The 14,718-nt window shown below is 40.0% G+C and overlaps 1 protein-coding gene across 3 annotated transcripts in view; it reads left to right on the forward strand.

Annotated features, from left to right (window-relative positions):
* RAB9A (RAB9A, member RAS oncogene family) overlaps window positions 1-14,037 on the forward strand; it is a 33,210-nt gene extending 19,173 nt beyond the window's left edge. Inside the window, exons 1-2 of one of the 3 annotated variants that reach the window (XM_061364458.1) lie at window positions 2,427-2,434; window positions 11,393-14,037. In XM_061364458.1, the coding sequence (XP_061220442.1) occupies window positions 11,427-12,032 (606 nt within the window). In that variant the 5' untranslated portion in view covers window positions 2,427-2,434; window positions 11,393-11,426 and the 3' untranslated portion in view covers window positions 12,033-14,037. Of the gene's footprint in view, window positions 1-2,426; window positions 2,435-6,343; window positions 6,436-11,392 lie in introns of those variants that run through there. The other 2 variants (XM_061364457.1, XM_061364455.1) reach the window with 2 other exon arrangements.
* The last annotated feature ends 681 nt before the right edge of the window (window positions 14,038-14,718 follow it).

A 14,718-nucleotide genomic window follows, 5' to 3' on the forward strand; every position in this document is an offset into this window, starting at 1 on the left:
TATAAAAGAAATAAAAATACATCTTATATCAAAAATCTAAAATTTTGTTTCTAACTACATATTTAAAAATATGAGAGACCTGGACAAGCTTGAAAAGTGGGCCTATGTGAACCTCATGTTGTTCAACAAGGCCAGGTGCAAGGTCCTGCATCTGCACTGGGGCAACCCCCAGTATCACTGGAGGCTAATGGATGAAGTGATTCAGAGCAGCCCTGCAGAGAAAGACTTGGTACTAGTGGATGAAAAGCTGGACATGAGCTGGCAGTGTGCGCTTGCAGTCCAGAAAGCCAACCATATCCTGGGCTGCATCAAAAGGAGCGTGACCAGCAGGTCGAAGGAGGTGATCCTGCCCCTCCCTCTACTCTGCTCTTGTGAAACTCCATTTGGAGTATTGTGTACAGTTCTGGTGTCCTCAACATAACATGGACATGGAAGTGTTGTAGCAAGTCCAGAGGAGGGCCATGGGCACCTTTCCTATGGAGACAGGCTGAGAGATGGAGTTGTTTAGCCTGAAGAAGAGAAAGCTCCAGGGAGACATTAGAGCAGCCTTCCATTACCTAAAGGAGTCTTATCAGAAAGATAGGGACAAACTTTTTAGCAGGGCCTGTTGTGATAGGTGTTTGCCCCATCCCTGGAAACATTCAAGATCAGGCTGGACAGAGCTCTGAGCAACCTGATCTAGTTGAAGGTGTATCTGCTCATTGCAGGGGTATTTGACTACATGACCCGTAAAGTTCCTTTCCGACCCAAACTGTTCTGTGATTCTATGATTTATCTCCCTTAAGTCTATCCAAATGTCTGAGAACCAGTGTTGTCTCAAAAAATATGGTAGCTTCATCCCACAAGATATCAAGTGCAAAACAGTAATCATCTCCTCCACTTCTAAATGCAGGTTGACTTTTTTTTTGGGGGGGGGTGGGTGTTTTTTCTGTTGTTTTTTTTTTTTTTAATCAATTTAAATCACAAAATAATGCAATAACTCAAAGACCATTTTTCTGCTCCTCCAGCACTTACTTGTATTTTACTTTAGCATTTTATGAAAGCAGATCCCAGGGATAAAAGTACTCAAAAATTTCAAAGTCAGGCTTTATTAAATAAGAATGGGACTAGTATCATCAGATGTACCTTTCGCATGGCCTGCCTTTTAATACTCCTCCTGTCAGTAGGAGGCATTTCCTTTTGATGATACTGAGATCTTGTTTTCCTTTTGTTGGGACGTGTTGTAAATCTGATCCAAAACAAGATGACTCTGCAAGTGGCAATTCCAGTCTGATTGCATCTCCCTTATGATCAGAGGCATGTGATGACTGCTAGAGCACATGGGTGTATTTCCAGTGCTCTTTCCGGACACCTGTCATTGCCTATCCCTCTTGATGATGTGGGAACCTCTCTAAATACACATAAACAATTTATGCTCTTTTCATTTTAATTACATTTTGCCCTGTCCTTTTGATGGTTTGTAAAAGCACAAAAAAGTCTCTATACCAGCTGCTTCAGACCTTTTTTTCCTGTGACCTTTTTTAAACAGTCAATATTATCCTGAATTCCTACAGGAAAAGAAAAAAATGTAGTGTCTGACTACTCTTTTTAAATAGTGCAGTTTGGGCTTTGGTTAGTTTCTTCAGTGGCATGTGTATATTTTTAAATGTCTCTCCCTTAAAGTGAAGCTGCCTTACAATCAGGAGCACGTTTACATGGGGAGCATGTAATGTGGAGCATGCGATGTCGAGCACAGTGAGACTACTGCCTTTAATAAATAACTCTGACCTGCAAACAGCTATGCAAAGGTGTTTTAAAGTGGAGTAATTCAGAGCATTGTTACAAATACAAATAAAAGTATTGTCCTTTTGCAGTGGAACAGCACTGCTTCTTTTAAATCATAGAATCACAGACTGGTTTGAGTTGGAAGGACCTAAAGCTCACCTAGTTCCAGCCCCCTGCCATGGCCAGGGACACCTTCCACTAGACCAGGTTGAGCAAAGCCTGTCCAGCCTGTCCTTGAACACTGCCAGGGATGCGGCATCCACAGTTTCCCTGGGCAACCGGTGCCCGTGCCTCACGACCCTCATACTTCCTTGTATCTAAATCTGTCCTTTCCTAGTGTAAAGCCAGACGTTACAGGCTGGCTAGCAGTGAGAGATACTCACAGCCTTTCCACCGACACCTGAAGCCGAGGCGCACTGCTCCTGTTACCGGCCCCACCAGGCCCAAGCCTGGCCTTTCCCGTAGCACCGCATCAGATCGGACCCTCCAAGGCAGCAGCAACTCCGCGCACGGGCTCGTGCGCACAGCTGCTCCGCCGGGAGGCGGGGCCAAGCGCTCACGTGATCCCACCCCTCCGCCCCCTGCCCGTTCCGCCATGTTGTTTCTTCCTTCACCAGTGCCTGGTGGCGGAGCCTGGGTTCGGGACTGGTGGTAGTCTTCTCGCGGGCAGGTATCGGTCTCTCCGACCCACGTCCCACTCTTTCTCCTCGGCGGGCGGGCAGGCAGTAGCCGCTGGCTCTGGGGCCGGTGTCTCGGGAGAGGCGGCCAGCGCCGGGGGCTTTCCCCTCGCCCGCTGCTTCGAGGTGAGGGGGTCGAGCTCCCACTTCCCGAGGTAGCGGTGTGGGGCAGCGGTCCGGAGCTGACCGGGGTTTCCTCATTTCCTGACTCCCAGCGCTCCCTTCTCCGCTCACCGAGCTCCGCCAGCTGCCGTCTCCGGGGAGCAGGAGGGGAGCCTCGGCCGCCCTCATTCCCCAGCCACCCCTCTGCGGAGCGGCCCTGGCCGGGGCAGCGCTGGGAGAAGGCCCCGCCGGTGCTCGGCGCCGGTGCGGGCAGCGGGGGAGCGTGGCGTGATTGGGGATCCCGTGACTCCGGGGCAGGCGGGAGCTCCGTGGGGGGGGGGGCGGCTCATGCCGAGCCATTCCCAGCGGCGCGCTGTCAGTGTCCGGCTCCGCCGCGCTTCCTCAGCGCACGTAAAGGTTTGATGTGCGAGGGTGAATCTTGGTTTGGTATCTTGTCTCCTCAGCACCTTCCGAACTGAAAAAAAACCGAGCCGATACCTTTACCGCCCTTTCTTCTTGCCGTCTGCTGAAGAAGGGCTTTGTTTTTCCAAGGGGACCCTGAGCAATGAGTTCCTAGTTCTTCTTTTTCGAACCAGTGACGCGATTCAGCTCTTAACTGCAACGGCCGGTTGCTGTTCTAATCCTGGCAGGTGGCTATGCAAAAGTTATGGGAGGATGGCTGAAGTACCAAAAGGCTTAGGATGAGGTATTTGAATCGCTTACGTTTGAGTGGGTAATGAACAGTTTTCAGTGTGTATTTATTCCATGTTAAACGTAACTTGTGCAAAATAATTGGATAACAGAATACTGCAAGAGAGCTAGTTTTAAAATCCTATACTAATGGTCCTCCTAGGTAGGTTACATGTAATTAGATACATGGAGAGCACTTAATTTTACTAAGTTGGATAGCAAACTAGGGAGCTCCTTGGCTAAATTTTGGTTTGGAATTAAAATATTTGTCTGCAAATAGCTGTCATGCAGTCTGCTGCCCTGCATGTTGTTTTCCTTCTTGTCCACAATAATTTACATCTTTACTAAATAAGCATGTGGTTTCTATTTGCCTTTAAAGTGTTGTACAACACTGAAGTTGTTGGTGCTTGCTTTTTCTTAGAGCAGGGGTGGTAGTGTGTGGCTGTCTCTTGCGGGGGATATTTCTGTGACTTTCTGGTAGCTTATAGAAGTAACAAGCTGCAGTGGCAGACTTGAGCAAGAGTTGTTTCTCAGATGTACCCAAAATAAATCCAAACTTTCTTTTCCTTGGACTTCTGCTTCTAGAGAAACCTGACCAAAGGATGGTACAGCGACATCTGTGTTTCAGGTTAAACATGAAACTAATAATGAACTGTTAATTTTCTCTGTGGTCTTTCAGGTTGATTGGAGCTCTGTTTGTTGTCTTAACTTTAATAAAGTCTTTTCTGTTAAGCTAAAAATAGGGAGTGTGTAGTAAGAAAAATCCCCCAGCAGTCGCTGTTTTGAGTGCACAAACAAGCGATCAGTTTTTTTGAATTGAAAATATGTGGGGGAAATAAATAAATTGCAGAGGCTCATGCAAGGTATTTAGATTTCAAGTTGTATTTTATTTTCTGTAATGTAGTAATCAATTATGAGAAGCAGATCTTTCAGCTCCTTAGGGTTGTAACTTTACATAAATGTTTCACAATAAAAATTTCCCAGGGTGGGGGGAAGCTTGTAAGAATTAATCAACATTTTTTAATGCTGTACTTTAGTGTCTTGTTTTTGTTTTCATTCTCTATGGAGTAGACAGTATGTTGGCCTGGTACATAGTAGCCCACTTAATGCCTTAGGGATTGTCTTTGGTCACATAGTTACATTGAGAAAAATATGAATGTACAGTGTAGCTTGACCAAGAGGCTGGTATTGCTCAGTTTCCCCTGGAGGGAAAGAGAAGTTAATGCAAAGGAGACATATGAGTACATATGTGCAGAAATAATTGCTTGATACGTTATTTAAAGAGTAGAAATGGTAACAGATAAGTAGGTTGCAAGGTGTCAGTTAACTCATTGTTAGAAATGTTACACCAAGAGCAGCAGCGCCGAAGAGTGATTTGAAGTTGGCTGAAAGTAACAGACTATAAAGCTGGGAGATGCTCAACTGTGAGCTGCTGAGCAATGTCAACTCTGATTAAATCAAGATAAGTACTAGTTTGATTATTCTACTTGAATGTGGGGAACAAGATGGAAGAAGAAGACCAGGTCCCTGCAAGACTAAACTAGGAGAGATATAAATTTAGGTATTTCTCCTGACAGGATTTGCTTATTGAATTTGTGGCTAGTTAAAAAAAAAATAAATCAAAACCAAAATGATTTTGGCAGTAGGTACTGGGATGATTTCATGATCCAGGAGTTATGTGGACCTAAGGATTCCTTTCTTTGGCTGCTGCTTTCATAGTCCTGAGTCGTGCCAGCAACTGTTTGAACTAGAATCCTGAACTACATACGAGTTAAAAATAACCTTATAAAGAAACCCCTAAATACAACTTTTCATTATACAAATTAGTGGCAACAGCTGTATGTCAGTTCAGTTTGGCTTGTGTTCATACTACAAATTACTATGAATAAACTCATGATATTCTGGTGTTAGATGAAGTATGTTGAAGCTGCTTACAACTAGAGCCAATTTTCAGATAACCTGTCATCAAATTATTGAAGACCTGTCCAACAGAAAACACAAACTGTCTTTACGGTGCAATAGTGAAATCATATATAAAGGAAGGCAGGCTTGCAAGATGATTAGGATCTCAGTAGGTCAAGCAGTATTATTGAAGGGCTTCCAGGAAGCACAGAAGTAGGCTGCTGAAAAGTGGCCATCAGTAAAGGGCTGTTCCAGAGCCATGGCTCTTATGTCAGTACCCTGTGGAGGCAAAGGTCAGTTTGGATGCTGACCAATGTCTGAGCTTGTAATGCATTAAACATTACAAAGTGTGCAGCATCTTGACTTCCTATCTGTGTGTTTCCATCTGAATTGAGAGCAAAAATCTTCCAAGGTCAGACAAGCTTGTGCCCTCATAATACTAAAAAAATGTTCTTGTGCTATTGGATGAGCAGTGTAACTACTCTAGTGACTGAGGTCTGAGAGATGTAAATGTTCCTCAAACATTTACAGTGTAGTGTTGAAAACTGCTTTATGTAGTTCCGTATTCTGCCCCTTGTGCTTGCACTCTGATAATTCTTGGGGCTTTTTTCCAGACATTTTGCAGAGAAGCAACTTATATCATGTTTTTAATGAGCCCCTGCAGATAACAAACCATGGGAAACATTTTCTTCTCCCAAGCTGGCCTGGTAATTGTTGTCAAATGTTTTGTTAGTGTGATGAAAAAGAATTACTAATGACAGAGTAAATTTATATTGTTATTGAAAGGCAAGTGTTTTTGTCAGACAGAATACTTGGAGTGTTGGCGTGCATTTTAAAACTATTAATACCTGATACCTGTGGTTTAGCAAAAGAAGATGGCTTAGCAAAGAAGATTGTGAATAGGCTTCCAAGCTGAAATGGATGTATCATATTTGTGTAAATTTGAGAATAGGAGGTTACGAAACATGGTCAGTGTTATTGTTATGCTAGTTACGGAACTGCTAATTCTGCTGGTCATTGACTTTGAGAGTGTGTTTTTCTTAAGTCAAAGATGGCTCTTCCTTTTAAGAAGTCTTGGGTGAAAGCATAATAGGTTGTAAATAAACATGATTAGTTGGAACAGACTTGGGTCTGTCTTACCTGAGATTCTTTTTTTTCTTTTTTTTTTTTTTTAATTTTTTTTATTATTGTTGTTTTCTTCCCCAAGTAAAATGAGTGCTCCTTAACAGCTTCAGCTAAGGGCAGCGTACTGCATATCTTCAAGGAAACCGTTGGGTTTAGTCTTGATTTTGTATCGTAGGTGGTTCATGGGTGACCACAGGCTGAAAATGGTGACTGGAATAAATTTTCTTGCCTATTTCTAAGTTTGAAAGTAAGTACCAGTGAAGAAACAATAGTCTGGAATTTTGAAGTATCCCTTACATCATTTTTCTCAAGAATACTGAGAGAATTCAGTGGTGCTGTTACAACAGATCCAGGTTTTGGTGTCTTTTATTAAAAAAAGAGGGGGTAGAGGTGAGATAAATATAACTATTTCCAATTAACTTGGTTTGCTTAATAGTTTAAGTGGAGTTGTGGCTTGCTGACATCATAGGTAGAATGCAATTATGTGTTGGCTAACACTAGTTTTCCACAAACAAAACTGGAGTTCTTCAACCTTCAGTACTCTTGTATAAGCAGGTCCCCCTTAATCTGTTAAATTATTTTTATAAAAAAAAAAGACAGATTCCTAGATTAAGTTTATGTGTTGCTGCTGTGGATTTTTTCAACCAAGAATCTCACTTATTCTTTGAGTGCTGCCCAGTACATAATGTTAAAAGAGGTAATTGCACTCTAAAAAGGCACCTATGAGGTGGACAGTATTGGAATTAAGAAAACCTAGATAGATGGATTGGACAGGGCAGTGGTGTTTCTCTAAGCTTTGCAGAGCTGGGAATCAAAGATTTTGGAAGGCAGTGATTTTTTTTGAAGTTGCTTAGCATGCTGGTGTTAGTCTTGCCAGCAAACTTTTGAACTGCTAATGGAAATGTTTCAGATGCGTAATTCAGTTCACTGCTTAAAAGGGAGATTCTGGGAGACAACAATTCAATTATGTTTTGTATTGTGGTATATGATTGTATTAAAAATGGTATTTAGTAGAAACAATTCCCTGCTTTTAACTGGAATAATAATAATTGGTGGTCTAAGAGCTTGAGTCCCTGTAGGTCAGTGGAGGCAATTCAGAAATGGTTATCAAAATGGACCAGAATGAGGCTGCTTTTCATTTATTTGCTCTTTCTTTGAATATTTAAATGATAAAGGAACATGAGGGGAAAATCTTCTCTACAGACTTCTCTATGTACTAGGCTGAGCCTACTTTGACATTAAACTAATTGTGCAGCACAGTAAGAAATAACTGGAACAAATTGTTTCCTGTAATTAAAGTCATAGAATCAGAATAGTTAGGCTTGGAAAGGACCTTAAGATCATCATGTTCCAACCCCCCTGCCATGGGCAGAGACACCTCACACTAAACCATGTCACCCAAGGCTCTGTTCAGTCTGGGCTTGAACACTGCTAGGGATGGAGCATTCACAGCTTCCTTGGGCAACCCATTCCAGTGCCTAACCACCCTTACAGTAAAGAACTTCTTCCTTATATCCAATCTAAACTTCCCCTGTTTAAGTTTTAACCCATTACCCCCTGTCCTATCACTTCTAATATCCCTAATGAAGAGTCTCTCCCCAGCATCCTTGTAGGCCTCCTTCAGATACTGGAAGGCTGCTATGAGGTCTCCACGCAGCCTTCTCTTCTCCAGGCTAAACAGCCCCAGTTTTCTCAGCCTGTCTTCATATGGGAGCTGCTCCAACCCCTTGATCGTCCTCGTGGCCCTCCTGTGGACTTTTTCCAACAGTTCCATGTCCTTTTTATGTTGAGGACACCAGAACTGTAAAATTTTGTGGTATATTTCAGTTCCTGATGATTAAAATAATCACATGCACATTGGGAATGAAGTTTTTGTTTTGTTTTTGGCTATTGAATGATGATTTAAAAGGAACAATTATGGCAGTAAATCTTCAGAAACACAGTATCAGATGTTGACTGCTCCTTGAAGAGTATTAAGAAAAAGCATATTATACAGATAAGTTCGAAGTATGTAATAGGGGAAATAACATTACTTCTCCCAGTGTCTTATGGATTTTATCATTATTTTGTTTAAAAAATGATAAATTCATTTAAAAAACGTATTTAAAGATGTGTAGTAGATAAAATGCAGCGGCCTGTTGTGCTGACAACTGTTGCCCTTGTTTGGCAGATAATCTAAATCACATATTCAGTGGGGCTGCAGAAAAGTCCCTTATATAGTCAAAAATCCTATAAAGTCTTTGCTGCTTCCAAACAAAAATGGGTCTTAATGCCTCTAAACATGCTTATAAGCATGCATTTAAATGACTGAAGGTACATCTGATTTATTTATTTTTTTTTTAAAACCTTCAGAAAAACATAAGCTGCCAGTTATACACGACAGCTGCTACTGTGGAAGCTGAATGTCCTGAAAACTGGTGTTGCCTGTAGCATCACATTGAGATACTTGCTTATCAGTCCTGGGAAGACTGTTTTTATAGTTTCTGCGTAGAAGGACCATTTTGGCTCTAGTTGAAAAGACACTTAATGGTTTGTGGCTGGTCTGTGATTGTCTGCTCAGTAAAAGTGTTTTTATGGTCATCAGTCTCCTAGACCTCACTGCAATGGCCCATGTAGTTGAAGTTGCGCAAATTAAATTCTTGGGTTCTGGATGCATAAAAGTACTAGATTCCTTTAACAGACTTTCCTTTTATTTTATTTAAAATGTGACTTCATGGAAAAATCTTATAATAACTGGAGTTCTTCAAACTGTAGAAGCTAAAGGAACAAGTACATGGTACCAGTCAGAACTACTAAGTCAGTCATTTATTCACAGTATGTCTTTTAGGGAACCTATGATTTCACTGTGACAGGAGAGAAAAAAAAAGAAGTAATTATAACTTGTTCCCTGCATTGAAGTGGAAAGAATAAGAAGACACTCAGTACCCTCTGTTCTCATGAATGCATTATTTATCAAGGATATGTTCCTATTTAATGGCTTAGCTCAGATAACTTGCTTGTTAACCAGTAGTGGGAATTGGGGAGATAAATGAAGATGCTGGGCCATTTTAAACAGCATGAACCTGGAGCTCATATGCATGTAGTCCAGTGACTCTAAGAAGGCTTTTCACATATATAAAAATGTATGTATTCATATCCTGAGCCACAGCAATTATCCCATAGCTCTGTGAAAGAATCCTAGAATGGTTTGGATTGGAAGGAACCTTAAAGCTTATCTAGTTCCACTGCCCCTGTGACAGAGCAACCCACACCAGGTTGCTCAAAGCCCTGTCCCACCTGGCCTTGAACCCTTCCAGGGATGGAGCAGCCACAGCTTCTCTGGGAAACCTGTTCCAGTGTTTCACCACTCTCACAGTAAAGAACTTCTTCCTTATATCTAATCTAAATCTGCCCTCTTTCAGTTTAAAGCCACCCCTCTGCTACTTGTCCTGTCCCTACATGAACAATCCACTTGTAGCTCTTAAGCAGTTTTAACATCATTGTAATATAAGCCTGTATAAAATTAAGGAGTTATAACCATTGCTTTTAACTTCACAATCTGAATAAATAAAATTACTTGCTTTGAACAAATTTTCAATGGAAGCAGCCACTGTGCCTTATATTTTGAAATGCCTTTGTGTTGAGGCTTCAGCTCTTCTCAGACTGTAAAGAATTTATTCTGTCTTACTGTAGGTTGTATCTAACAAATAGATATTCAAAGATGCAAAGCTAGAGATGAAAAAATTCTTGAAACTTCTTGTTTCTTCTATTGGCCTTGATTCTAAAGCAGCACAGCATCATATGACTCTCATGCCAGCTTATATCAGGTATTAATTCCACAGCCATACTCTGTGGGTGATGTATATGCCAGTAACGTTAATTACAACTAGCAAGACTGCATTCCTTCTTTCAGAGAAGGGGATGGACTAGGCAACTTATGACCCATTTCCATTTTAAATAGATGCTATTTTCAGAGAAGCCTGTTCTGGCTGAATTACTTTGAGATCTTTCAGTACTGGGCAGGTATAGGAACAGCAGTTCTCCTACAGAAACATAACTTTGGGCTCTTAAAACTGAAACTGTACCCCCAAGCAATTAAAACACTTTTTTACACTTTTTACGTTCTTATTAGATGATACTGCTGTAATAATGACCAAGCTTGGGCTGGTACAGAACACTACTGAGGAAGTTACTTTATTCTTAAAGGATTTTTTTAATGGTAATAGTTTGTTTGGGTTTGGTTTTTTTCTTTTTTGTTTTTCTTTTTTGTTTGTTTTTTGGTTTTTTTTGTTGGTGGTTGTTTTTTTTAAGAAGTTTGACAGTAATAAATGTAACAAAATTAACAAACTCTCTGTGTGGTCTTGGCCTCACTGCTTGGCAACATGAGTACCATTTAAAATAGCAACAGTGGATTTGCTTCTGCAGTAGTTGTAATAGTATTCCTTTCCTCGTGGCTGTTCTGCAATGCTTGAACGATAAAATGCTGAAAGTTTATGTACAGGTACCTCGTCACCTGACTTTTAAAATAAAATCGCAGCATTTGCATTTGTTCTATAGGTGACTGTGTTCCTTGGGAGTTAAAATTCCTTGTCTGGTTGCGATTTTGAGTGAAGTGCAGCAGCTATTCCCAAACAAGAGACAGTGTCCTGCTTTATTCCTAAAGCTTCCTCTTCACTTTTGTATGTTAAAAATTACTTTGCTAATGAAATATGTCACTTAAGTGATTAGTTTAAGGCACATGCATTATAAATTTTCCTCTCATGCTAATAAAATTTTCTTTCATGCTTTCTTCATGGATCTTTTTCAGTGAACATAAATGAATCGTTGCAGTTGCTGAATGTGATGCAGTACCCCTTGTGCATGTTGAAGGGTTTGGGAGTTTTAGGTGTTTGAAATGACAGACAAGTAATTGGTGCAGTGAACTGCCCGTGACTGCCATGCAGACTGCAGTCTGTGCAAGAGACACCTCTTAAACACAGTGGTGTTCTTAAGTGGGTGTTTTTACTATGGGTGTCTACACCTATATAACATAGTCCTCCCGCTTTTGTACATGAAACTTGATACTCGTGGACTTTCACACTTTCTGTATATTCATGTGCGTAAAATTTTCTGGTTGTAACTTTCCTTTTTAATGGTTTTCTTAATCTTTACAGGTCTAGGAAACCAGGAGAATATATTCCTGTAACAATGGCAGCAAAATCATCACTCCTTAAAGTAATACTGCTAGGAGATGGTGGAGTTGGGAAGAGTTCCCTTATGAACCGATACGTCACCAACAAGTTTGATGCACAGCTGTTTCATACAATAGGTGTGGAATTCTTAAATAAAGAGTTGGAAGTTGATGGACATTTTGTTACAATGCAGATATGGGACACAGCAGGTCAGGAACGTTTTAGGAGCTTACGGACTCCTTTCTATAGAGGTTCTGACTGTTGCCTTCTAACCTTCAGTGTGGATGACTCTCAGAGCTTCCAAAACTTAAGCAACTGGAAGAAAGAATTCATTTATTATGCAGATGTCAAGGAGCCTGAAAGTTTCCCATTTGTGATACTGGGTAACAAAATTGATATTGATGAAAGGCAAGTGTCAACAGAAGAAGCCCAAGACTGGTGCAGAAATAATGGCAACCATCCCTATTTTGAAACCAGTGCGAAAGATGCTACTAATGTTGCAGCAGCCTTTGAAGAAGCTGTCAGAAGAGTTCTAGCGTCTGAAGACAGATCAGATCACTTTATTCAAACGGATACAGTAAACCTTCATCGGAAACCGAAACCCAGTTCATCTTGTTGCTGACTTAAATCATTTTTTTGGCCAAATTACTTTTGACTAGCTTGCTCTATGGAAGGATGGGGAAGGTGTAGTAGATAAAATAACAAACGGGTTCTACTCTGTGTTAAAATTGTAATATTCTGCTGCTTTCTTGGGGGAGCAAAAGAAAAATTTTCATTCATGAGTGACCCATTATTGAATTAGTGACACCTTCTGTTTAGGAAGGTGTCAAGTAAAAACCTTAATATAAGAATGTAATTTGCCAACTTTATTCAAGTGATAAATACTTCGAATATAATTAAAACTTGAAAGTTCTAGAAGCACTACTTTGGAGAAACTGTTCTGGAATTCATGCACAAAGATACTTTTATATGTGTATATTTTTATGAAATCAGCATTCCGTTGTTTCACTAGAAGTCAAGTTTCTTAACTATGCTAGATATTAAACTCAGTCTCACTACATTCCTTTTGCTGTGAGTGGTACTTCCTCTCTAGTATGTTTATTGTAAGTTAATATAAATTACCTTCAGGTTTTCTCTAATTGCCTAATGTTGCTATAATTTGTATAGATTTTTAAGTAGGAAATAAATTTCCTACATATTTAAAAATCCATTTTCATTTTCTATTCTAATGCTGTACTAATTTGCCCAGCAGCTTAACGCAAGAGACTGATGATTTTTTTAAGTTAATACATGTATTTGCCTTAAGCCCCACTCTAGCGTGTTTCTGATCAATAAGGTGAAAAATCAAGAGTAACTGAAGTATAATCATTTTTAGTTATGAAGAAGATACACTTTATTGAGTCAGCTTTAATAGCACTTGAACGGATCCACATTATGACAAGTTTGTAGGAAAACTTTTCGTAAAGAGCCTTAAAGTTCCAAACTTCTTGTTCCTGTTAACATGAGCTATCAGTGTGTTTACTAGTAATCTCTGCACTGTGAAACTAAGGATTGGCAATACGTAGAAAACTCAGGAAGCTTTTGACTTATGTTATATTGTGACAGCTTTCAGCCCTAATACAAGTAAATACATACAGCTAGTGTTATTTTTTGAATATGGACTTATACAGACGTACACATTTAAGATGATGTGTTTTATATTACTGTACTCATTATACAGTGATGAACAGAAGCAAATTATATATTTAATGGACAGTCTTTCTGCAGTGATGCAGATGACACCACAGAAGGTGCATTTGAAGTTCTCCATTACAGTTAAGTGGTAGAATATGAGTTGTTGGTGAGTGTCGGCTCTTGGAGTACCCACTGTCCTTGTAATAGCAAACTTGATAGTGTACTATTGCTTCAAATGTGTAATTGGACTGTTAACCAGCATGCGCATACTCACATTGTGGACTTCAAAAGAAAGTCTGTGGCCTATGGGAACAGGCTATGTTATTCATTAAGCTACACAGACTCTGTTTTCTGTACAGTAAGGTTTTTTGTTCCAATAGAAAAGCCTTTCTTGAGAGTACAGTAACAGCAAAAGTTTTCTCTTAACGTATCTCTTCAGTCTGTACCAGGTTTAATTGTATGGAAGTAAAGCTTACAGAACAAACCCTGCTTGTTGCTCTTAATCCACTTTTCTGTATTGTATTCTTTCTTGAATCTAGGACAACTTTACTCCATAGATCTGCTGCTCCTGCTTAAAATCACTTAAAAGTGATACCTTTTTACCTTTTGTACATTCCTAAGTCTCATTCATTCTTGCAGTCCTGCATATACAGCAACAGAACTGTATAAGCTTCTGGTGTAAGCTTCGGTCACCTAACAGCTAAATACAGGGTGAGCTGCTACTTCTGTTATTTCTAGTGAATGAATAAAAAGATCTGTGAAGAAAATAAATTCCTCTTAGGATTAAGCCAAGAGCAAAAAGCTTTAAAGGCAAAGATTGCTTGCATTGGGAACTACTAAGCTAGTGATGTGAAATAGTTGTAAAACTACTACATTACTACTAAAAGCTTCCTTTAATGATTATTTTGGCAGAGGTTAAAGTTGAAACAAAGCAGGAGGTTAAGTTTCCATGACTAGAGTACTACAGATATGACTAAAATGAGATTGCTAGAAGAAAACAGTTAAGGATGAGAACCACTGTAGTCTTTCTTATGCCTAAGCATCCGTTTCCCCATCTGTCCTCTTCATGTAACATCATGGTTACCAAGCCTCTGCCTGAGAAGTAGGTTTAATAAACTTAAATAAAACTTAATAGAAGTGTATTACTTGTGCCTGGGAGCTGCTGTACAACTGTACACTAATCACAAAAGTGGCAGTAAAGGTGGGAGGAGTTACATGCTATAGTAAATATGACAGTATGAGAATTATTTTTGAGGTCAGGATTTTGGGCTTAGAGGGAGACTGGAGTACTTGAAAAAAGCAGAAGTCCTATGACAAGTAGATGTAGATGTACAAAAAAAAGAAAACAATGCTCAATTTTTGTACCCTGTGTAGACTTTGGTATCCATCATTCAATATGTAGGCAAGGTAGGTGCTTGTGTCTTGTATTTCAATTCACTGATTCATTTCAAATGCTAACATACCACAAGCATTAGGGGATCCTGTTAGCAATATTTAAGAGTTCTGTAGAGTGACAGGGCATGCTGTGTAGTATGTATCTAAAGTTGCAGATGTCCTTCAAAATAAGAAGCAAAAAAGTACTGTCATGGCAAATGGATGGGATTGATGAAAGCTGCCTATGTTGGAACAGACAG

This window comes from Neopsephotus bourkii, unplaced genomic scaffold, assembly GCF_033783945.1.
Source record: "Neopsephotus bourkii isolate Nb327-2 ecotype Australia unplaced genomic scaffold, CSIRO-AGI_Nbou_v1 NB_1234, whole genome shotgun sequence".
Classification (NCBI taxonomy): Eukaryota; Metazoa; Chordata; class Aves; order Psittaciformes; family Psittacidae; genus Neopsephotus; species Neopsephotus bourkii.